General features: G+C 47.2%; 1 protein-coding gene across 2 annotated transcripts in view; it reads left to right on the top strand.

Moving 5' to 3' along the window:
• Nucleotides 1–25,268, top strand: part of HNF1A (HNF1 homeobox A) — a 105,217-nt gene extending 79,949 nt beyond the window's left edge. For both annotated transcript variants that reach the window (XM_086942841.1, XM_086942842.1), the window contains exons 8-10: nucleotides 15,100–15,221; nucleotides 15,405–15,543; nucleotides 24,214–25,268. In XM_086942841.1, the coding sequence (XP_086798967.1) occupies nucleotides 15,100–15,221; nucleotides 15,405–15,543; nucleotides 24,214–24,371 (419 nt within the window). In that variant the 3' untranslated portion in view covers nucleotides 24,372–25,268. The remainder of the gene's footprint in view (nucleotides 1–15,099; nucleotides 15,222–15,404; nucleotides 15,544–24,213) is intronic.
• The last annotated feature ends 201 nt before the right edge of the window (nucleotides 25,269–25,469 follow it).

Here is a 25,469-nt window from a genome sequence, read left to right as displayed (position 1 = left end):
GCCCGAACTGCCAAGCCATGTCTTCCCTGGACCGGAAACAAGCTTCTGAGGACCGGTTTCTGGCATTCCGGCCGTCTTCAGCCCGGCTTGCTTGAATCCAGTGGCAAAGTGAGCAAGGGACTCACGTCTGAGCATATCCTGCCACACTTATGGCGGCCAAAAGCGGTACAAAAGGGGGTGGTGATGGACGGAGCATCTGAATCAATCAAACACTCACACCCAGTCAAAAGATCTGGGTTTAATCCATCACCGTTCTTTAGCCCACTCTGCCACCCCAGTTCAGACATGGCTATATGCAAATCAGTCTGACCCTGTGCCTCATGGCAACAGTTCAGCCCGAACTGCCAAGCCATGTCTTCCCTGGACCGGAAACAAGCTTCCAGGGACCGGTTTCTGGCATTCCAGCCGTCTTCAGCCCGGCTTGCTTGAATCCAGTGGCAAAGTGAGCAAGGGACTCACGTCTGAGCATACCCTGCCACACTTATGGCGGCCAAAAGCGGTACAAAAGGGGGTGGTGATGGACGGAGCATCTGAATCAATCAAACACTCACACCCAGTCAAAAGATCTGGGTTTAATCCATCACCGTTCTTTAGCCCACTCTGCCACCCCAGTTAAGCATCTCCCACCATACAATCAGGGGTTGCCCTTTCCCTTCTAGCCAAGTGCATTCGATCGACAGGTGGTGCCTTATTTGAACCCATATGGTATAACAAATAACTTTAATCTTTTTTACGTTTATTCTGCATGTTATTGTATGTGTTTTAGTATACATGCAATAGATCATAGTGCAATTTGTTATCGTGGGAGCCATTTTTCGACAGTTTTTAGCTGTTGCACCTACCTCTGTTGCTGAGCAGGACCGTGCAAAAGACACTTTATTTTAGGGCTTCATGACTAGTCCCCGGTCAGTTATGGCATGTGCTAATTGGGAAGAGGACCTGTCCTAGCTTTACCAACAATTGGAGAGAATTTCCTATATCGCTTCCACCATTTTTACTGGTTGGTTAGAAGTCTAGTCCTCCCACTCTCTTCTTTAGCTCCTGATAGCCGGAGGGTATTTTAATTCAATTGAGGGCACGGACGTGCAACACTCTACAGGTCGTGCCTCATTTGATCCCAGCTGCTATAACAAATCCCTTTTAATCTTTTTTTTAGTTTATTCTGAGTGTGATTGTATGTGTTTTAGTACACCTGCAGCAAATCACAGTGCAATTTGTTATCAGTGGCAGCCGTTTTACTACTGTTTTTAGCTGTTTACCTACCTCTGTTGCCGGGCAGAACCTTGCACCTGACAGATTATTTTAGGGCTTCACGAATAGTCCCAAATCTATCAGTGTGTGCGGATTGTGCGGAAGGACCCATCTTAGCTTTATCAACAACTGGGGAGGATTGCCTAGACCGCTTCCCCCATTTCTGTTAACAGTGTAGTACTCCCAATCTCTGCTTTCGCTCCTGATAGCCAGAGGGCTCCTTACGTCAACTGAGGGTGTGGAAGCGCTGCCATCACACATGCCAGGAGCCCTGCATCTTCCCCCTTTGTATCTTTCCATTAAAAGGTAACACAATGTTGCACCTTTCTTATTCAAGCGCTGAGCTAAGAGATATTAGGGAACACACTATTGCTTCCTGTATTTAGAGTACATGCTGCACCTACACCTTAGGTCTTGAACAAGACGGCCCCTACTTTTGTAAAATTCGCAATTTTAGATGTTCCTCGCCCTTTCCCCAAATAACGTTGAAAGCATATGCACGTAAGGACTCAGCCCAATCCTATGAGTTTCACGGTTTATATTGCAATGCGCGTTCAATCCCAAAACATGACACTGAGCTGTGGGACTTGTTGGATACAGAAAAGCAAGATGTCTGCTTCCTGACAGAAACCTGGCTTCACCCAGGAGCCTGCCCCTATATTCCTCTTGCTTTCCCTGCAGACTATAAGTTAATCTGGCTTGACAGTAAAAGAAAGGCAGAGGGTGTAGCCAATGCCTTCCATAACTCAATAACAATTTCCTTAGTAGAGTTGCTCCATATTGAGTGGGAGAAATATGTATCTGTAAGCTGGAAAAACCATGAAAGGAACTTGGAGAGGGACACTTGTATACAGGCTCCTGTGGGACAAAAAAAGTTTTGAGCAACAAACTGATGGAGTTTCTGGCCCTTCATATCATATTTTTACACCGGATAATTTTCTGCAGGTCGGGGACTTTAACTACCATGCAGAACTCACTACCGAACCTGATACCATCTGCATACCCACAGACTTGGAATATCCACGTATGCACCAAAAAGTGGTCAGACATACCTACAAAGCTGAACCTACTTGGGATTTATTATTCACAAATGCTTCCAATCTCTCGGTTGATCACAGCGCCCCACTGGTCAGGATTGGCTACTATGTTATTAGATTCAACTTTAAAGTGGGAAGGCTCCCTGATGTCAGGACCACAGCACGTAAGCTGATCAGGCTTTGGAGGAAAGTTGCACTTTCCCCCTTCAAATCACACTATTTCCCTCCATCCTTGACAGATCAGCCTGATATGACAAGCATTTACAATGCAATGGTTTTGCCTTTGTTAAAGTTAGAGCTATTGGCATTGCTCTTGACACTCTGAAGCTCCACTCTGCATTCTGAAGCTCCACTCTGCACTCTGAAGCTCCACTCTGCACTCTGAAGCTCCACTCTGCACTCTGAAGCTCCACTCTGAAGCTCCACTCTGAAGCTCCACTCTGAAGCTCCACTCTGAAGCTCCACTCTGAAGCTCCACTCTGAAGCTGCACTCTGAAGCTCCACTCTGAAGCTCCACTCTGCACTCTGAATCTGAACTCTGAAGCTCCACTCTGAATCTGCACTCTGAAGCTCCACTCTGCACTCTGAAGCTCCACTCTGAATCTGAACTCTGAAGCTCCACTCTGAATCTGCACTCTGAAGCTCCACTCTGAATCTGCACTCTGCACTCTGAATCTGCACTCTGAATCTCCACTCTGCACTCTGAATCTCCACTCTGCACTCTGAAGCTCCACTCTGCACTCTGAAGCTCCACTCTGAATCTCCACTCTGCACTCTGAATCTCCACTCTGCACTCTGAATCTTCACTCTGCACTCTGAATCTCCACTCTGCACTCTGAAGCTCCACTCTGCACTCTGAAGCTCCACTCTGCACTCTGAATCTCAACTCTGAAGCTCCACTCTCCACTCTGAATCTCCACTCTGAAGCTCCACTCTCCACTCTGAATCTCCACTCTCCACTCTGAAGCTCCACTCTGAAGCTCCACTCTGAAGCTCCACTCTGAAGCTCTACTCTGCACTCTGAAGCTCCACTCTGAAGCTCCACTCTGAAGCTCCACTCTGAAGCTCCACTCTGAAGCTCCACTCTGAAGCTCCACTCTGAAGCTCCACTCTGAAGCTCCACTCTGAAGCTCCACTCTGAAGCTCCACTCTGAAGCTCCACTCTGAAGCTCCGCTCTGCACTCTGAAGCTCCACTCTGAAGCTCCACTCTGCACTCTGAAGCTCCACTCTGAAGCTCCACTCTGCACTCGGAAGCTCCACTCTGAAGCTCCACTCTGCACTCTGAAGCTCCACTCTGAAGCTCCACTCTGCACTCTGAAGCTCCACTCTGAAGCTCCACTCTGCACTCTGAAGCTCCACTCTGAATCTGCACTCTGAAGCTCCACTCTGCACTCTGAAGCTCCACTCTGAAGCTCCACTCTGCACGCTGAAGCTCCACTCTGAAGCTCCACTCTGCACTCTGAAGCTCCACTCTGCACTCTGAAGCTCCACTCTGAAGCTCCACTCTGAAGCTCCACTCTGAAGCTCCACTCTGAAGCTCCACTTTGAAGCTCCACTCTGAAGCTCCACTCTGAAGCTCCACTCTGAAGCTCCACTCTGCACTCTGAAGCTCCACTCTGAAGCTCCGCTCTGAAGCTCCACTCTGAAGCTCCACTCTGAAGCTCCACTCTGAAGCTCCACTCTGAAGCTCCGCTCTGAAGCTCCGCTCTGAAGCTCCGCTCTGAAGCTCCACTCTGCACTCTGAAGCTCCACTCTGAAGCTCCACTCTGCACTCTGAAGCTCCACTCTGAAGCTCCACTCTGCACTCTGAAGCTCCACTCTGAAGCTCCACTCTGCACTCTGAAGCTCCACTCTGAAGCTCCACTCTGCACTCTGAAGCTCCACTCTGAATCTGCACTCTGAAGCTCCACTCTGCACTCTGAAGCTCCACTCTGAAGCTCCACTCTGCACTCTGAAGCTCCACTCTGAAGCTCCGCTCTGAAGCTCCACTCTGAAGCTCCGCTCTGAAGCTCCACTCTGAAGCTCCACTCTGAAGCTCCACTCTGAAGCTCCACTCTGCACTCTGAAGCTCCACTCTGAAGCTCCACTCTGAAGCTCCGCTCTGAAGCTCCGCTCTGAAGCTCCACTCTGAAGCTCCGCTCTGAAGCTCCACTCTGAAGCTCCGCTCTGAAGCTCCACTCTGAAGCTCCGCTCTGAAGCTCCACTCTGAAGCTCCGCTCTGAAGCTCCGCTCTGAAGCTCCGCTCTGAAGCTCCACTCTGCACTCTGAAGCTCCACTCTGCACTCTGAAGCTCCACTCTGAAGCTCCACTCTGCACTCTGAAGCTCCACTCTGAAGCTCCACTCTGCACTCTGAAGCTCCACTCTGAATCTGCACTCTGAAGCTCCACTCTGCACTCTGAAGCTCCACTCTGAAGCTCCACTCTGCACTCTGAAGCTCCGCTCTGAAGCTCCGCTCTGAAGCTCCACTCTGAAGCTCCACTCTGAAGCTCCACTCTGAAGCTCCACTCTGAAGCTCCACTCTGAAGCTCCACTCTGCACTCTGAAGCTCCACTCTGAAGCTCCGCTCTGAAGCTCCGCTCTGAAGCTCCGCTCTGAAGCTCCGCTCTGAAGCTCCGCTCTGAAGCTCCGCTCTGAAGCTCCACTCTGCACTCTGAAGCTCCACTCTGAAGCTCCACTCTGCACTCTGAAGCTCCACTCTGAAGCTCCACTCTGCACTCTGAAGCTCCACTCTGAAGCTCCACTCTGCACTCTGAAGCTCCACTCTGAAGCTCCACTCTGAAGCTCCACTCTGAAGCTTCACTCTGAAGCTCCACTCTGCACTCTGAAGCTCCACTCTGAAGCTCCACTCTGAAGCTCCACTCTGCACTCTGAAGCTCCACTCTGAAGCTCCACTCTGCACTCTGAAGCTCCACTCTGAAGCTCCACTCTGAAGCTCCACTCTGAAGCTCCACTCGGAAGCTCCACTCGGAAGCTCCACTCTGCACTCGGAAGCTCCACTCGGAAGCTCCACTCTGCACTCTGAAGCTCCACTCTGAAGCTCCACTCTGAAGCTCCACTCTGAAGCTCCACTCTGCACTCTGAAGCTCCACTCTGAAGCTCCACTCTGCACTCTGAAGCTCCACTCTGAAGCTCCACTCTGAAGCTCCACTCTGCACTCTGAAGCTCCACTCTGAAGCTCCACTCTGAAGCTCCACTCTGAAGCTCCACTCTGCACTCTGAAGCTTCACTCTGAAGCTCCACTCTGAAGCTCCACTCTGCACTCTGAAGCACCACTCTGAAGCTCCACTCTGAAGCTCCACTCTGCACTCTGAAGCTCCACTCTGAAGCTCCACTCTGCACTCTGAAGCTCCACTCTGAAGCTCCACTCTGCACTCTGAAGCTCCACTCTGAAGCTCCACTCTGAAGCTCCACTCTGAAGCTCCACTCTGAAGCTCCACTCTGCACTCTGAAGCTCCACTCTGAAGCTCCACTCTGAATCTGCACTCTGAAGCTCCACTCTGAATCTGCACTCTGAAGCTCCACTCTGCACTCTGAAGCTCCACTCTGAAGCTCCACTCTGAAGCTCCACTCTGAAGCTCCACTCTGCACTCTGAAGCTCTACTCTGAAGCTCCACTCTGAAGCTCCACTCTGAAGCTCCACTCTGAAGCTCCACTCTGAAGCTCCACTCTGCACTCTGAAGCTCCACTCTGAAGCTCCACTCTGCACTCTGAAGCTCCACTCTGAAGCTCCACTCTGAAGCTCCACTCTGCACTCTGAAGCTCCACTCTGAAGCTCCACTCTGAAGCTCCACTCTGCACTCTGCACTCTGCACTCTGCACTCTGGAATCTGCACTCTGGAATCTGAATCTCCACTCTGCACTCTGAATCTCCACTCTGCACTCTGCACACGCAATTTTGGGTGGGCGACAGGTAAAACACCAAGGCTGTCTAACCTTGATTCCACCTCATATCTCTTTCATGAACCACCATACATGTCCTGCCCATTTATTTCACTCATGCATGGGTTTTTTTAATCCCTGCTTTCTCCCTTTGTCAGCGTTTTACCGTCATTTTCTGGTGTTAAACAATAAAGTGCGGGTTTTCACATACGAGCGCTGGTGGACCCCTGCAACCAGCTCAGCTGCTCAAAGTAAGCACGGTATAATCTTCATGCCTCCTACTTTCCCTGCAGCCAACCATCTCCTCGGATGATGGGCTGCCGGCGATACCTCCCTGCAGCTTGGTTTGACCTTCATGCCCTTTCCCGGCGGGTGCCCTCAATCCCGGACCAGATTCGGGGGCGTTCCCGGCTTTCGCCTGACGTCGCGTGACGTCGGCAAAAGCCAAAGAATCTCGGGAACGCCCCCGTGTCTGGTCTGGCATTGACGGACAGGCCCCTCGTCCAATGGCTAGGCTCCATTTATGGAGCCAGCCAATGAATGACGAGGGCCGACCCAAACCCACACACAGTACTCATTAGGTTTTTGCCTGCGTAAAAAAGATGCGCAGAGCGCATCTTTTTGGCGAGGCAAAACCTAAAAAAGGCCTTGGAAGTTTTAGAGAGTGCAGTCATTCAAAGACTGGACAAGGTCGCCCCTGCTAAATTGAGCAATCTTACACCAAAGACTATGTTGGCACCATGATTTACAGATGCCTCAAAGAAGAAAAAAACTGCATGTAGAACATTGGAACACAAATGGAGGACCTCAAAAATCGTTGAAGATGGTATAACTTATAAAAGGGCTTTAAGAATATATCATAACAACATCAAAGCAGCAAGGAAACTCCATGTTGTTGATAGAATCAGCAACGCAGATAACTCCACAAAAGAACTGTATAAGATTCTCAAGGAAGTTACCAATCCCATAGCTTGCATGGAATCTGCCCCAGCCTCTCAGTCCTTGCAGATGATCTTGCTAACAGTTTTGATGAAAAATAGCTGGAATTTATAATACTTTGGCAAGAGACCACACAGGAAATGTGGGCTGCGCTCCCTCTTCCGAAACTATTTGCCCAGTTCTTTTGAAGGAGTTTAATGAGGTGACTCCCAACCAAGTCAAGGCACTGATAAACCGAGTCAAATTTGTATCGCCAGAGGACCCTGCACCACTGTATATTATGGCAAACCTGGCCCGAGGTCTCCTTCCTTTTCTTACTGAGTTATTCAATGGGACATTGGACAGAATATGGCTTCACGCCTATGCACCTGAAGTCAAAGCCACCTGTTATGTTATAACAAATTTATAAAGCGCACGTAGACCAAGGTTTCATGGCGTAGAACTGTAGAAGAGCAATTAAACAATAACAGCAGCTAATTCATTGCACTGGAATCTCATTCTATAACTAAACTAATCGAGTCACCCTTGAACTCTGCCTCCTTGAAATGAATGCCCAACTAGGTACCAAGTGCGACTAAATGAAGGGAAGGGTGAGCAAAATGGACAAATGCTTGTTTGTATAGCAAATTGCTGAACACGGAAACACATTAATTCTTGCAGTTTCATTACAGTGCCCAAATATGAAAATATAACAATTAGTCCTGGGGGTCTGTAGTCTGTATTACCATGGGGCAAGACTACAATTTAGCATAGGTGAGAGGTATTCAATAAAAGAACATAGCAGGCTCACAAAAAAGTGTTTTATCAGTCACATGTGGTGAGTGTGTTGGTGGGAAACCCAATAAGGACAAAAAAGAAACTCAATTTCTACTGTGGAAACATACCATGCAATAGTGCTCCTAATTAATTACTCTTGCAAATGTGTTTAATCAACAGGTACTGATCTATAAGGATAGAGATCAGATTATTTTATGTTCGCATTTTTAAAGTGTGCATTTAATCTAAAGGACATCCTTCCCCTAAGAGAGCATCAAGTGGGTTAGCTGGAAAGTCAGGTTTTCAGATGGTTTATGAAAGGTAAAGGATACTTAAAAATTATAAGGGAGTGAGGTAAAACAAAATTCCATAGTAAGTAGGTATAAAAGAAAGCAGACACCCGATCTGTTTTCAGCTCCAAGACACTACAGCAAGATTAGCCTACGTTGAGCACAAAAGCCATGGAGGTGTACAGTTCTGTAATTTGTTTCTGATGTTGAGAAGGCCATTGTTATTAACGGTGCCATGGACCAAAGAGAGTGCTTGAATTGTGTGTGCTTCTTGATAGGGAGCCAGTGGAGCTGCTGAAGCAAAGTCTCGGTGGAAAACGTGTCAGGTACATTCAGAACTAACCAAGCTGTGGAGTTCTGTATGGCTTGTAGCAATACGTAAGATAGTCGGTAACGCCTATATATAAGGAATTTCCATAATCTGGATGGAAGGGTATGAGAATGAACCACTATTTTCTTGGTAGACAGGGGTAGCAAAGGGATGACCTACAACTTGATTGGTGCACATGGAGAAAGTAAGTTTCTGATCAATAGTAAATTCTAAGTTTTTAGCCTTTGAATGTCCAAAAAGTATTCACTGACATGCACTTTACACCTGCTCTGAGATTTGATATTGGTTTCTGTATAGCACACTTTGGACTACTTTGATTCCAGAGCCCAGCGGTCTTAATATTCTTAAAATACTGACCTAAGCACTGAGCTTTCTTTATAAGCCTACTGAGGTGTGGACAGAGATGTCTTACTATCCCCCATAATGCAAACTCAGAAGTGAATTTCAATAGGGACCCGACAACTTTGACTTAAATTCCAGGAACATGCTATACCGACAGTGCACATTTTTTGCATGCTACAGGTACCACCTTGAATTAATTTCTCATCCAGAAAATGTGATTGCTGTGTGTGTTTGGAACAAGTTGCAAATGGAATATTTCACAATGGTTTGAAACTTTTTTGATGACCACCTCGCCAGTGTGCTTTTTCATAATCGCCATAGTTTTTGCTGTATCCGGTATATTCATAACCACCATAGTCATATTCTTCGCTCTACATTCTTCACCGTCTTAGCCTGGATTCTAGTAAGTGCTATGTTCTTGGTGCTAGTTTGGACTGGGGCCTCCTACACCACTTGCCATGTAGCTTCTACACGGCCTGCAGCTCCCGGAATCTGTACATAGCCCTGTCTGGACATAGGCTATGTTTCCTGTTAATATGTTCATGTTATAACTGTTCGGGATTTCATAATGTTTCTTTCTACCCACTGACAGATACGTTTTAAAAACCATATTTATACACATCCAGAGACTTTAAACATCACATTGTAAGCATGGGTTGGGGAGGGATATTCTTGGATGTCAAGAGAGAAAAGTACTTCTAAATTTAAGTAACAGAAAGGAGGTTTTTACATAGTAAAGCCAAACAAATCAAGAATTGCCCTAATATCTCTTGGTAAATAAACAAGGCTTCCAAAATGCCCTATTTAGGAAGAGATAGATACTCCAAAGGTCACCGTCTATGCTTGGAGATCCATTTTTATATATCAAAGCATGGAAAAGCCTTTTTAAATATCCACATAGGGTAAGCTCAGATTTAGAAATTCCCAAAATACTTATGCATATGGGCTTGTTAATAAATAACCCATCCAAGAAATGGCAGCTCTTTCTAAATGATGTCATTTAAACCCAGGCAGATATTTTAGATACCGCTAGGCAAGCTTGAATGATCAAAATTCCAATACCTAAGACAGGGCCCAGAGGACGATAGCGCAGCTTCGCACTGCCGACGGTAAGGTCAGCACTACCCCTATGGATATAGTAGACACCTTGGCCAATCATTACGAAGCGGTTTACACCCCCTCCTCAGGTATGTCCTCTGAGGAGGCACAGACCTACATTACAGATATTCAAATGCCCTCCCTTTCGGACACTGACGCCGAACTGTTAGAATCGGACTTTACGACGGATGAGGTCCTGGGTGCTATTCATTCATTGCAGTCAGGCAAGGCCGTGGGGACGAATGGGGTCCCCATAGAACTTTACAAGCGCGTCTCGAGTCACGCGGCTCCGCATCTGTTACGAATGTTTGAGGTCAGTTTGGCTACGGAGGAACTGCCCCGTGATCAACGGACGGCTACGATTATAGCCATATCAAAACCTGGCAAACCCCCGGACGACTGTACATCATATCGTCCTATTTCATTGTTAAATGCGGAGGCGAAAATACTGGACAAAATGATAGCTGTACCACTGACCCCACACTTGGAGACACTTATTCACCCGGACCGGCCTGGATTCATGCCGAACAGGAGCACTGCCCTCAATTTAAGGCGAGTCCATGCGGTGATGGTGCAGATCCCAGCTCTGTCAGAACCGGCTGTGATCCTTTCGTTAGATGCACGAATGGCCTTCGACATGTTCGAGTGGCCGTATCTCTTTGCGGTATTGCGACATTTAGGCTTCGGACCAAAGTTTTGTGCTTGGGTGAAACTCCTGTATACAAATCCAATTGCACATGTTGTAGCCAACGGCCATATATCCAAGGACTTCAGGCTGGGCCGTGGAACGCGTCAGGGGTGCCCCCTATCGCCACTGCTCTTCGCACTGATCTTGGAGCCATTGGCAGCATGGATACGGTGGGACCCCATGATCAAGGGTCTCAGCTGGATTGAGTCCTGGGAGGACCGCATATCGCTATATGCCGATGATATTCTTCTTTACTTAACTCTTCCTCGGCGTTCACTCATGGTTCTTCTTAACATCTGTGAGATCTTCGGGCGAGCCTCAGGAATACACAATTAATTCGTCCAAGTCAGTGCTGTTTGTCCTTAAGGGGCCACCGCCACGTCTTCCGGACGGCTGCCCTCTGGTGATCACTGATGGGCCCTTCAAATATTTAGTGGTGTGGGTGACACCTAGTCAGGAGATTTTTTACCACGGCAATTTGTTACCCCCACTTGAACGATTCCACACGGATGTGAAGCATTGGCATACCCTAACACTGACCCTTCTAGGTAGGGCAGCGTTATTTAAAATGATGACATTACCGCGCTTGCTGTATATCCTGGAAAATACTCAGTTTCTCGTGCCTCCAAAATATTTTACGTCCATAAACGCACTGGTTTCTGGTCTCCTTTGAGGGAATAAACCGCGCATTTCTCTGCAAAAGTTGGTACGAGGATGGTTCGATGGCGGCATAGCGCTCCCGGATGTCCAGTTGTACTACTGGGCAGCCCAATTAAAGATTATAAATCACTGGCTCCATGCTCCAGACTGAGCCTGCGTTCAAAGCGGATAGGTACGACCTGGGGGTCGGAGGAGTGATGGCTGCACTCTATGACCCTGGAGGTGTGTTGGTCAGTTTGGCTACGGAGGAACTGCCCCGTGATCAACGGACGGCTACGATTATAGCCATATCAAAACCTGGCAAACCCCCGGACGACTGTACATCATATCGTCCTATTTCATTGTTAAATGCGGAGGCGAAAATACTGGACAAAATGATAGCTGTACCACTGACCCCACACTTGGAGACACTTATTCACCCGGACCGGCCTGGATTCATGCCGAACAGGAGCACTGCCCTCAATTTAAGGCGAGTCCATGCGGTGATGGTGCAGATCCCAGCTCTGTCAGAACCGGCTGTGATCCTTTCGTTAGATGCACGAATGGCCTTCGACATGTTCGAGTGGCCGTATCTCTTTGCGGTATTGCGACATTTAGGCTTCGGACCAAAGTTTTGTGCTTGGGTGAAACTCCTGTATACAAATCCAATTGCACATGTTGTAGCCAACGGCCATATATCCAAGGACTTCAGGCTGGGCCGTGGAACGCGTCAGGGGTGCCCCCTATCGCCACTGCTCTTCGCACTGATCTTGGAGCCATTGGCAGCATGGATACGGTGGGACCCCATGATCAAGGGTCTCAGCTGGATTGAGTCCTGGGAGGACCGCATATCGCTATATGCCGATGATATTCTTCTTTACTTAACTCTTCCTCGGCGTTCACTCATGGTTCTTCTTAACATCTGTGAGATCTTCGGGCGAGCCTCAGGAATACACAATTAATTCGTCCAAGCCAGTGCTGTTTGTCCTTAAGGGGCCACCGCCACGTCTTCCGGACGGCTGCCCTCTGGTGATCACTGATGGGCCCTTCAAATATTTAGTGGTGTGGGTGACACCTAGTCAGGAGATTTTTTACCACGGCAATTTGTTACCCCCACTTGAACGATTCCACACGGATGTGAAGCATTGGCATACCCTAACACTGACCCTTCTAGGTAGGGCAGCGTTATTTAAAATGATGACATTACCGCGCTTGCTGTATATCCTGGAAAATACTCAGTTTCTCGTGCCTCCAAAATATTTTACGTCCATAAACGCACTGGTTTCTGGTCTCCTTTGAGGGAATAAACCGCGCATTTCTCTGCAAAAGTTGGTACGAGGATGGTTCGATGGCGGCATAGCGCTCCTGGATGGGCAGCCCAATTAAAGATTATAAATCACTGGCTCCATGCTCCAGACTGAGCCTGCGTTCAAAGCGGATAGGTACGACCTGGGGGTCGGAGGAGTGATGGCTGCACTCTATGACCCTGGAGGTGTGTTGGCCCTGTTGGGCCTTACGGCTCACACAGTAAGGCTATGGTACCTGGCCTCTGCTCGCCTCAAATGTAAGAACACGATCACGCAGATGACGCCACTCTGGGCATCGCGCCGCCTCGGTCGTCTCTGTAATAGTAAGGGATTTGAGGCCTGGGACCGCATAGGTATATCGACGATTGGAGACCTCTATAGGCGGGATGCAATCCTCACATTTGACCAGCTAGAGGCCCAATTCAACTTGGTGGAGGCAGAGCGTTTCCGCTACCTGCAAATCACTCATGCCCTCAGGTCTGTGCTCCCGACTGAAGGAAAGTTAGTAGAATCTACTCCTTTAGAAGATAGACTGCTTACGGAGCACATGCTGAAAAAGGCGACCTCGTTAGTCTACTGTAAGTTGATCAGTAATATGCCTGACCCTATGGAAAGACTTAGAATGACCCGGACTGCGTAAATAGGTGAATTCGATGAGTCGGACTGGCAGGCAGCGCTCCCCTCTCCTCAGGAGGTCGCTGTGCCGTCGCGGCTCAGACTGATACAACTGAAAGTCTTACACAGAGTATATTACACTAGGGTCACACTACATAGGATAGGAAGAATCACACACCAGTACTGCTTGAGGGGATGCAGGGAGGCGGGGACGTTCTACCATACTATCTGGGATTGCCCATTGATTGCTGGTTACTGGTCCAAGGTTATACAAACTATATCTCAAGTGGTTCATGCTTCGCTGCTCCCTGAGCCGCGCCGTTGTCTGTTGAACATTTGGGAGCCGAATGATCTGAGCAACCCCCTGCAGGATTGGGCAACGCTGGGTATTATGTATGCTAAACGAAATGTGGCTAAGGCCTGGGGGTCCCCCTTGTTACCGGCGCTTAGGGCCTGGAGTACGGATATGGACTCAGCGATGGTTGCCGAAAAGGCGGTATATTTAAATCGGAAATGTCCGCGAAAGTGGGCAAAAATTTGGGGAGCCTGGAATGAATATAGAGGATATATTTGTGAACCACCTCAGATTTAAAGTGATACTGATTCGGAATGATAGGGAGGGGGGATGGGTTATTCCTGGAGGGGAGGGATTGTGATGTATAGATGCCATGATTGAAATATTGACGTTCCTTTGAGATAATTTGCTGTGTCCACTATGTATCGCCTTATTAACTAGGCTCGATTGATAAGTACAATGTAAACCTTGAAAATGCCCATTGTTCACTTTTCTTAAAAATAAATCGAAAAAAATAAATAAATAAAATTCCAAAACCTAAATGTAGATGAAGATACTAAGTACCCCAACCTAAACAAGGACATAATATCCATGTTGCATATTGAGGCCTATTCGTTTTTTATACTGTAGAACTCAGTAAATCCTACACACAGAGGCAAAAGCAGGGACACAAAAGAGATAACCTTTACTGGCGGGTAGAAGATTGGGGACAAAGATGTCCGACATGGGAGCAACTAAGCTGAACAGAACAAGCATTGGACATGTGTAATCAAGAAATACAGTCCGAAAGTATCAGCACAAAAGAGGAGAAAGAAGATGGGATACTAGAGGAAAAAATTCAGCCCTCAGGGAATAGATCCGTAAACAGCTAGTATTATATCTCATGCGAGTAACTGCGGTTATTCATAGCACTTAGAAACAGCAGAAGTGTGTTTATAGTGCTACATAAAACATTATAATTAAAGCTTTCCGTTTTTACTGATTTTTACAGATAAATACAGACAGAACCCCATTTATTTTCCTGTCTGTATTTATTTTTAAATGTGGATAAAAGCGGAAATTGGGTTGCTTGTTGAGTAATTCTAAATGCTGTCAGTCATGGTAGGCAAGGGAATAGCTGTGCGGACTGACAGGCAAGGGAGTTAAAAAAAAAATAGAAAGAAACTTCAGCAAAGATGCTTAAACAGCAGTAGCGATGAAGAAGGTTGACACGTATGTGTGTATGTTCTCATAGAATTGCATTGATTTATCATTTGTGGGATTTCAGGTCATTGAAGTCTCTCAGGCATTTAAGGAGGAGCGCACATTTATCAGTCAAATACTTGTGGATATATACTAGTTTGAGCTTCATTTTTTCACAAAACCCAAAATAAATATGGATATGTACAGAAAAAATTAGCAATAATACATTTGGAAAATTAAAACAAAAAACCATAAAACCAGGAGTCCTAATTAGAATTAATAATGCTGCACAGTGAAGGGACAGAAAGGTGTAAGCATGACCGACGTGAGCTATAGAAAGTGTAGCAGAAGGTAGTTGGAAAGAAGGTGGTACTGTTAATAATGTGATGGTGAGGACAGAGCAAACACACAGAGGTGGAGACTCATGATTCTTGTGATTCCCACACAGCTATATATGGACACAAGTCGGAAGTGGCCCAGTATGCGCCATCAGGATTCTTCCCACAGACCATGGTCATCACAGACACCACCAACCTGGGCACCATTGCCAGTCTGACACCGACGAGACAGGTAAAGCGATGGGGGCGGGGAGGGGTTCCCAGTAAGTGTGTTTTCTCTTCCTGCTTGCCCAAGTGCAAGACCACAATCTAGGTTTTAAATGTGCTTTGCTGGCAGCTCCAAATTCTTGAATACAGTTTGCATCAGAATTCAGGCACTCCACAATTAATAGGAGTATATGTCTTCCATATTTAGGTGCATATAACAGATCATTCATCCCACGGTGAGCCTGGGATGCACACATCTGTGTCACAGGCCCAAGCAGTGCACCTCCAGAACCACAATGGAACAATCCACCACCTCTCAACAGGTCATCGGATATCCAGCCCCACAGGTAAATGGTTTGCAACTACTGCCCAAGAAAATAACTTGGTTACATTTGTACTCATGTTGTTGAAAGAGCAAAGATCACATGGAGTCAGCGTTATTGTAAACAACAGGACAAGGCAGAGGGGACTTTTTTTAGTTTGAGAAATATTGCTCTACATTTTACAGCAAAGACTAGGGATGTGAGTCTGTGGGGAGAGTGTGGAGTCTGTGGGGAGAGCGTGGAGTCTGTGGGGAGAGCGTGGAGTCCGTGGGAAGAGTGGAGAGTCTGTGGCTTCTGAAATGGACTCATTAACAGAGTGCCAAGCAGAAGGACATTCAAAGTGGCTTTCACTGTGGCTCAGTGATGTGCAGTGCTTGAAATGGAAAAATAAAAGTGCAGTTACTCTGTAGCAAAGAACCTGCTTGTTTCTGAGAAGTACTGGGACTCTGCAATTAAAAGTATTGCATTTCTCTTGAGAAGTGCCGGTACTCTCCTCCTCAAAATAAAAAAGTGCTGGTACTCCGTACCGGACAGTACCGGTCCATTTAAAGCACTGGTGATGTGAGAGAATTCAAGGTTTTGCATATTCAGGTGATATGCGATGGAAAAAGACTGGGGCGGTGGGACGAAGCTTGGATTCTGGTATCAGGTATGCGTAAGCTTTAGTGGGGTGGGAGTGCTGGAGTAGAACATTAACGAGGGGTTGTGGAAAGTAGGAGTAATAGATCTGGAGCTGTATTGAAGCTGTGAGGTGGGACAGAGTGCTGGCTTTGGCTTCATGGAGGAACCACAGCATGCAGAGGTAAACCGCTGCTCGTGGAGTCCTGTTACTGGTTAGTACAATTGTTGTTAAACTAAATACTGATTCCCATGTAGTGCAATTGTGTAGTAATTTCGGTGTTGCTGTGACCTGACATGATGGCTGTAGTCATGGAGGAGCCCTTGTAGGGTGGGATAGGGTTTTAGCTCTGGTATCAGAACAAGCAGAGGTGTGATCAGTGCACTTCCAGGGAGCGGTGGAGTCCCAATGACAGGTCTTGTGTTGCTTCATGGTTTTAAATTCTTTTACTAAGAGCAGAAGAGCCAGTTTCATAGCTCATGGAGCGCACATGCCAAACCGCCAGGTTAGGTTTGAGTTGAATTTTACAAAAGAGGTTGGAAGCCAATGCAAGGGTAACAAATGCACAGGGCATGTCTGCCTACCTGCTTACATAGCATAGAAAAGGAAAATGTAAAGCACCTGTTTGTAGCATAAAGTGCCGTAGATTCACATGCTCTGCATACTCCTGCCATCTAGTGTTGGGCTGTGGAATTTGCAAGTATGTTATCTTCGATGGTAACTAAGAAAGCTACCTGAAAGGAAAGAACTGTGGGGGGCAGGAGTGTAAATGCTCAAAAGGTGGCCCCATGAGCCTCGTGAGGATTATATTGAGGTTCCACATGGGGGCAGGCGGTATTTGAGGAGGTATAACTCCCCTAAATCTCTACAGCAGCAAGGTGAAGGGTGTTGACGTGGCGGAAAGGCCCGACCCCTGCATATGTAAAAGGCAGCAGGCAATGTGCTGGTCCTCAGCCTTCACAGGGTCTAGATTTTGGAAAGGCATTAATGGACAAAACATTTCCACTTCACAGCATAACAGGTCCATGTGTTGGGCCTGCGCACCTCCTACAGAACGGTCATCCCTTCCTGGGGGAGGGTCAGGTATCCATACCCTAGGACAGTCTTAATCAAAGTATGTCCCGGGGGCCGCTTGTGGCCCTCCTTCCCTTTAAATGCAACCCCCTTGGTGAGCAGTCGCACCAGCTGCTGTTTAGTTGCTAAACACTAATATTCAGAAAAAAGGTTTAATAGACAGTCACGCATTTATGAACCTGCAAATAAATGCTTGCCTGTTCATTTAACATGTTTTTGAACCTCCTTACACAATCCCTGACCCACTCACACCCTCTGCCACCACCCTGATGGCATCAGTGTAGCCCTCGGTCACACCACAAACCACTTTGTGACCCCGGGGCAAATGTTTGTGAGTACCCATGCTCTAACCTCAGATGCCATATCGCTCATTTGTGCTGCCTGGGCACTGGGTGTATGACCAGGGCTCTTCTAGGGTTGTAAAGTTCCAGCCAGAGCAGAAGCTTCTTGTGGGGGCTGGTGGACATTTCCAGAAGTACCTTGGTTTTCGGGCCCAGGTTGGATGACACCAGAATGAGGTCGCATACCCACTGGCTTCATTTTCCTCACCACATACTGGAGGAATGGGAGAGAGGAGAAAGTGTGCAAGGATCCTAGATCAGTTCACCCACAGTGCATTGGCCACAGACGATGAAGGCGGGTACCTGGAGGCAAAGTGTTGGAAATGTGTGTTTCCTGGGGTTGTAACCGGTCTATTTGTCAGGCGCCCCAATTTTGGAAATATCTGTGTAGGGCTAGTGGGTGAAGTTCCCATCCATGGAGTACTTGAAGCGTTCAATGCCAAATCCTCTGCGTTCGTGTAGAGAGCTGAAAGGCGTGCATGCTACCCTGTTTCAGCAGGTAATACATGGCCTTCTTGCTGTCTGTCTTGATCAGGACAAACTTGAAGAAGGCTTTAAGAGTTAAGCTTCTGGCCAGTAGTTCCAGGTAACCCATGGGGTGCCCTGGCTGTTGAGGGTCCAACATCTTTCGCGTGGTCATGGTGTTAAGCTGTGCTCACCAGCCTCTGAAGGAGGCCTCAGTGGGAATGGTTACCTGCGGAAGTGGGTCTAAAAAAGCCCTGCCCTACAACAAGTTGTTCCTATTCCATCTTTACAAGGGTGCATGCTTTTCTTCACCAACTCTAGATTTTCCCAGTGACCCTCTGCTGGTGACCCCTGCCTTGGCTCTTGTAGTGGGTGCATGTGGAGCCAGTTGTGAGGAACAATGGAAATTAACAAAGCCATCATTCTGAAAAGTTGTATCACGGTTTGGACTGTGAGCCAACAACTGGGCTGAAAAAGAGGCAGAAATTGCTTGAATGCCTACTCCCTCTGGTGGTTGGAGTAGACTTTCTTGTGTAAATACATTCAACACAGATCCCAGGAAGGGGTAGACCTGTTGCAGCATTTAAGGCGAATCCCAAGCTGTGAAGCAGGGAAATCTCTGCTTGAATGCACGCATTGCTGCCTGCCACAGTATTTGATCAGCCAATTGACGTGATTGGGGAAGATGTGAGTAACCTCCTCTTCACAAACGTGAAGCTACCAGTGCTCGGCACCTCGTTGACACACTTGGAGAGTACACCCCTTTCCTCTGATGATACGGAGACATCACCTCTATTGCCCCTTATTTGAGGAACACTTTCACCTCTACCATGAGGAGGCAGAAATGGTCCTGACTGAGGACGAGTCTGCGGGGTGTGATGTATGGTGGGGTTCTGAGAAACTCTCTGCATTAGCCGTGATAAACCACTGATAAAATCCACTTTTCTGAATGCAATTTCTTCCCATTGAAAGAGAAAAACCTGTTTTCTTCGCTTGACAGATGTGCCATATTTTATTGGCATTTGTGCTATCGCAAAATATGCATATGCATGTACATTTGTGTTGGTTCAATCGTGGTATATTTTCCCCTAGAACTGTTCCGTAACAAAACTATCCCCCCTCCCTCCTTGAGTTGCCTGATAATAGGTGGAGTCGGGATGACATGTACAAGGAGGTAAGCAGAAATAAGGGCCTTTATGTGTGTGGTGCAAGTTGCTCTATTTGCCCGTTGTCTGGGACCGGTGTTGCTACCCTCGAGGCGTTTCCTACACTGCTAGTGTCTGTGTCAGCTGCCACTAGTTCCCCCACAAGATCTTCCCAGGCCCTGGTCCTCTCCATTTTGCCTGTTCCCCTGCTGGCCTCTCGGAGTAGTAGTCGCCCTTCCGCCCCGCCCATCGTTCTAGCTCTCTCCTCCAAGTGGTGAATCTTGGTCCGCCCGGGGCTTTCCAGTTCCTGGCCATTTCTCGTTTAGCTAATATGTAAGCAAGGTCTTGAAACTTCCCTGTCACTCTATTTCTGGCCGTGTGAGGGAACCACTCTAAGAGGAAATGTTCTGGGGTCTGTGGGAGTTCTTTATCGATCAGGTCACTTATTGTCTGTCTGATTTCCCCCCAGAATGGTAGCAGTGAGGGACAGCTCCAGAACATATGGAGTATGTGCGCCTCCCTTTCCCCGCACATGGGACAAGCTGCAGAGTCCACACCAAAATATCTTCGAATGCGAACTAGCATTATGTATGCCCTATGCAGCACATAGTAGTTAATAAGCTTGGAGCGCGCGTTCCGAGACACTTCGGGATGCGTTCTAGGATTTTGTCCCAGTCCTTCTCAGGTATAGGTTTGTCAATGTCCTCCTCCCACTGTGTTCGCAAGCGCTCTAACAGCTGTTGCATGTCCTGCCTTATTGCTTTATACAGACAGGACACCGTCTTGATCCGTCCTGCTGACAGTGCAACATATCTGAACCCCGCCAGTGCTCTCAGCTCAGCGTCCCCTGTCTTCCAGTGTGCCCTAATTCTACGTGTTAGGGACCTGTGTCAGGCAGCAGTGCATAGTTGTAGCTCGGGTGGAGGCTCTCTTACATGCGGTGTAAACCACTAAAGAATCATGGGGGACCTGGCTTCTGCTATACAATAAAGGGGCGGGGGCACTGGATGAATGCTTGTACTTTCTCTCTCTAGCACCTTAGTTTTTACAGGTTCCTTAATATTATCTGGGGCAGATTTAAGCATGCCTTTGAGTATAGGTGCAAATTGGACCACAAGTTCAGGCTTGGAATGAGTTTCCACTAGGAAGTCCACCTTTGGCACCAACTATATGTCCACTTAGTGGTGTCTAGCTGCCCTGTGGATGACCTCATGGTAGGCCATGTTATGATCTGGTGGAAGAGGGCTTGCGTCCATGTGCTTCTTCTGTGCCGAGTCTGCAAAGAATCTGCCTCGCTACCTAAGACAGTACACTCTCAGCGTGGTATTTGAAAAACCTGAAAATAATGTGAGTCCTTCCTCAATGACCAGCAAAAAACAAAAAGGGGCCACGGGCGCAAGACAGGCAAGCTACCGAATAAAGGAGTTTAGCACATCTCAGAAATTCACCCAGACATGGTAGCCCTTTGAGTTGCTAGAGCAAAAGCACACAACACGTTCTCACAAGTGTGAATAACTCTAAATGTTTAGTGAGGACCAAACAATAGAGACACCGACTAGTATGATGGGACAGCAGGGGAGCAGAGGGAAGGGAGGATAGGTAGAGCCCTACCTAACTACAAAGGGAACTGTGGGAAGAAAGAAGAAAAAAACACAGCAAACAAGTGGGAATGCCAAACGAGTGCAAAGCGGATGAAATCCAGCAACGGTTGGCCATTGCCTCTAATAGCCGAGGACTGCAACCAATGGCTGACCCTTATGGCCCGAGCTCCGCCATAAAAAGCCTTTCCAGTTTGCATCTACCGGTTCTTCAGAACCTGCATATGGTTGTACCAACACTGGACAGCAGGCTCAGACTTTATTCCTATGGCATGACACTTGGAGATCCCAGAGTCTGACAGGTATTCCTGACATCCACAAAGAGAAGTCTTATGAGGAAGTAGCTCTATGGGCTTCCACAGAGGTGGTTTCGCCAAGATCTTCCAGGTGACAGTTTGCATGAGACACGTCTGCCTGCTGTTGAGTTCCTCCTGCAGAATCCGTGCCTCCGGCTCTTTTGGATCCGGCTGTCAAAGAAGCTTATCACATTGAGGGGATCTTCAGTGCAGGCTTCGGTAGTTTCTTTGGCGTCTACTTCAGGTGCCAGGGAGGGTGCTTGATGCCCTTGGAACTTGATGGGCTTGATAACCTGCGAGGCACCCTTCGGCAGAGGCTTGTTCGACAACAAAGCTTTTTCTTAGTGCAGACTAAGGCAGAGGAGGTCCAGTTTCTTGTGTCCATTTATGGGTCTAGATGCCAGACCCCTGCAGCAACTGTGCTCTACCATGGCTTCTGGTGCAGACTTGGTTTAGCTTCATGGCATTCCGAGACAGGCATGGTACTTACAACTCTTGGCACCGTCTTGGTTGAGGGCTAGCAATTGTCACTGTTGGTGTAACATCCGCTTCTTCCTTGTGTGCTGAATCCCTCAAGGATAACGTCTCTGGACTGGGAATGTGTGGGTTCCCGGGCTCCAGACTGACCTGCTGCATAACCACCTTCGGCACCAAAGAGATCCTCTTCTCCAAAGATGTCCAGAGTTTCGAGTTTTTTGCAGGACTCGCAGGATGCACGGTCTTAGCTGCGGGGAGGTAGAGGTTGAATATATATTGTAGTTATCGGCCTACAGATACTTGGAATTGCACCATGGGCATGTCCGTACCCCCTTCTGGTCTGCATGCTTCAGTGCCGGTCATCGATGAAGGACTCACAATTCCCAAAGAATATAGGGAGGTGTCTGGTGACCGGGGTGTCGAACAGTAGTCAGCAGTCTTCCGAAGGTATTCAGTGGAATAGAGCAACACAGTCATTGAAAAGTGGAATGCTCTTCTGAATCATGTGTGACAAATTTGAATCATGTGTGCCTGAAAAACGTGTGAAGAGCACAAAGGACTCTGAGCCCTTTTGGTGTACATCCAAATGATGAAAACAAATATCTATCTGGTGCTCTTGTGCATTGCGTGAATCAAGCACTTCTTTGGATAAAAACAACTTGCAAATGTCTGAACTCAACACTGGGCTCTACAACCACACATGCTCCGAACACATTCTTACTTCAACAGTAACACACATAACAGTCGGCTATCCATACTTATGAGGGGGCTGAGATCAATTTGAAAGAGCAGGTTTAAAGGGAGGTAGGAGGGTGGAGAAATGGATTACCTAATATTTTTTCCAGGATGTCATGGGAAAATTGGTTTTCAGTGAGAAAGGCTGTTTGTACCGAAGACAGAGCACGGGTTCCTGGTTTCCATGACCTCCAGAATCATTATTTACAAGCTTTGTGTAGAGCAGGCGCAGCCTCAGAATGGTGTGAACAGTCTTTTATATAACGCATATTGTTTTGAACTTGACGTGTGCTGGAACGGTACGCGAGGCAGAGAGAGGCAGGTTCAATTGTTGAATATGCAACATTCGATAATCAGTCAGACTAAAACATGGAAGCCAGCCCCAAGTGAGGTTAGAATGCAGTTCAAGACACCCGCCTGCATGGTGTGGTTAGTATTGATGCTTGAGACGTTCCATAGTAAAAAGGTATGTGTGGGCCAAGAGTTAGGTTTTATTCCTTGCAACCTAACCTAGTACACAGGTGCTAGGGTTATGCTTTCTGAAAGTGACAAATGGTTCAATGTAGAAACTTTAGGACATGGGTGAGAGTGGGCAGTAACAATTTAGTTGCACAGAGTATAGCCAGGCCTCAATTTGCGTTTGAGCCATGCCCTGGTATCCGAGGATGGAACGAGTCTTGGTTGAGCATGAAGTGGACTTGCATGGTCTCCAGTTATTATTTTAGATTATGTGTCAGGTAAATTGGGGAATTCACAGAGTGGGACTGACTCTTGTATCTCATGCTGTGTCATGTAGAGAGAGTTCCTTTTCTGGTATATAACCATGAATGCATGGGCTGGAGCTTCTAGTATCATGTAAAGAACAACAATGGGGGTAGCGTGCAGTGCTGAATATGGTGTTAAAACACTGACGTAGTATGGAGATCCTCAACGAAAAACCAAGATTGCTGGTGTAATATGACAAAAAAAGTGTATGGTGCAAGGGGTGGAGTTTGCACCAGTTCTGGGGCCGTGGGTGGAGGGCAGGATGGTAGCAAAATGTCATCAGACAAGGGACCTATGTTAAAGTGGAAAAGGTGGAGGTGATGGTGTCACAGAATCCGCGGGGTGTGCTGAAGCTGCCTAATCTATTGGAGGACTGTGACAAGAGTGTCAGTCTATATTTTATGCAGCAAATGGGCAATGGTCAGAGTATGGGTGGTAGACATGGAAGACATGGAAAATGCTGGCTCAGGACTGATAAATGGGCATCACTGCTGCATGCAGAGTAAATGCCAAGGGTCGCGGCTTCACGAATGAGGTGGAGAAGATTGCTCAGTGTGGGGCTGTATTAAGGAAAACACTAGTATAATGCAATAGGTCAAGGGCTCTTGTGTAATGTTAAGGAAAACGAATGGTCAGGTGGGACATAGTTTAGATTGTGGTATTATTTAACTAAGACGAGAACCGATTCACACTGTGGTACTACGTCAGAATTAGGGACTGGTAAGCTGAAAATGGTACTTTGTGTGCTATGAAGGTGCAAAGGTGGGGAAGGTGGAATTGCATCTCTCACCCTGGGGAAAGCCCAGCACAATGGAATCTCTGGCACTAATAAGAAAGAGTAGCCAGTATAGACCTGTACCTCTGATGATTCTAGTAGGGAAGACAAAAAAGCATTACTGATGCTGTGGAGGCAACAGCACAGTGTCTCTGGTGCACTTAATGAACAGTGGTTGGTGATAGAGAATAGATCTCAAGACAGGACGGGTTTTCAAGTTTATGATCAAGGATGAAGTGTAATGAGACAGAACAGACTCCCCACTTCAATTATTATAAAGCCAAAAGTAGGGAACAGGAAGGTATCCCAGTTATTTTGCGATGTGCCAGTAAGACAGGAGGAATCACTTTCAACAATAAATTGTGCCCAGTTTAATTTTACACTTTCTATTTATATATTGACAGTGTCCTCCGGAAACCTGGTTCTGTACCAGAGTTCAGAGTCGCCAGACAGCCAGAGCCACAGCCACAACCACAGTCACAGCCACAGCCACCTCCTGACTGCCAGTCAGGGTGTCATCGAGGCCTACATATCAACACAGATGGCTTCCTCCAGCCAGTGACAGGCGAAATCCACCATAACCTGGTGAAAAACAGTGTGGACAATGAGGGCTTCACTGCCTCCAGTCTTTAAAGCTGTGGCCCCAGCAGGCATAAACATTCCTGTTTCAAGAAAGAGCAACAGAGGCAAGTGCTGGAGTGCGTTGATATCCTGGGGCAATGCTGGAAAGCAAGGACATGGCCAGAGAAAGCCACTGAGACGCTAAAGCTATAGATTGCTCCAAAGAAGAGGAACAAGAAGCTCCACCAAAGAAAGGCCAAGACATGGTATCAAGGGTATAGACGTTGCATCCATAAGAAGAAAACACACCCAGAACAATCGGATTTTTCCAAAAAGGGAAAGAGAATGCCAGAGAACGCGATCTTGCTTCCGTTCTATACAAGCTAAACACAGGGAATGGATGGACCAGTCCAAAAAAGAATTTCAAATGGACCCCAAACTCTGGGGGCATCCTCCATGTATGGAAAGCCAGGCTAAGTAAGACATGTTCCAACCGAAGGACAAAAAGACAACGCATGACCAAATGCAAATGTTTAACTCAAGAAAGTCCAAGAAAACACATGAACAGAGGTGAATATGTCCAAGAAAATTAAGAAGAGTCACCCAGGACGGTTTGTTACATCCACAGAGGTATACACAGTGTGAACCCTTTTTAAATGTTATGTCAAAATCAAAGTTATACCTTCACACCCTGTTCAAGACAGAAAGAGCTAAGCAAAGACATGTGCTCTATCTAGGAAATCCCAGTGATAGTAGAATAGGTGGGCATGTCCAACCAATGGAAAATCACAGAGAAATGAAAACTTTCCATTTAAGGGAATCCTTAGAGACACCAGAACAAGAGTGTCATCTGAAGGCATTTAGAGCCACAAAAGGGAACCTGTTCTCACCAAAGAAATACAGAACAATTGCAGATAAATGCAATTCTGGGACAGAGAAAGAAAGAAAGAAAGAAAGAAAGAAAGAAAGAAAGAAAGAAAGAAAGAAAGAAAGAAAGAGGGCATGCACCTTCTACGGAAAGCCAAAGATGTACCAGAGGACCACCGTTAGCAGAGGAGTGGGATCAATTCCCTCAAAAAAAAGTGAAAGAGACAATGAA

This window comes from Lissotriton vulgaris, chromosome 11 (assembly GCF_964263255.1).
Source record: "Lissotriton vulgaris chromosome 11, aLisVul1.2, whole genome shotgun sequence".
NCBI lineage: Eukaryota > Metazoa > Chordata > Amphibia > Caudata > Salamandridae > Lissotriton > Lissotriton vulgaris.
Note: the sequence above shows the minus strand (reverse complement) of the source record. Positions and strands in the feature narration are given on the sequence as shown.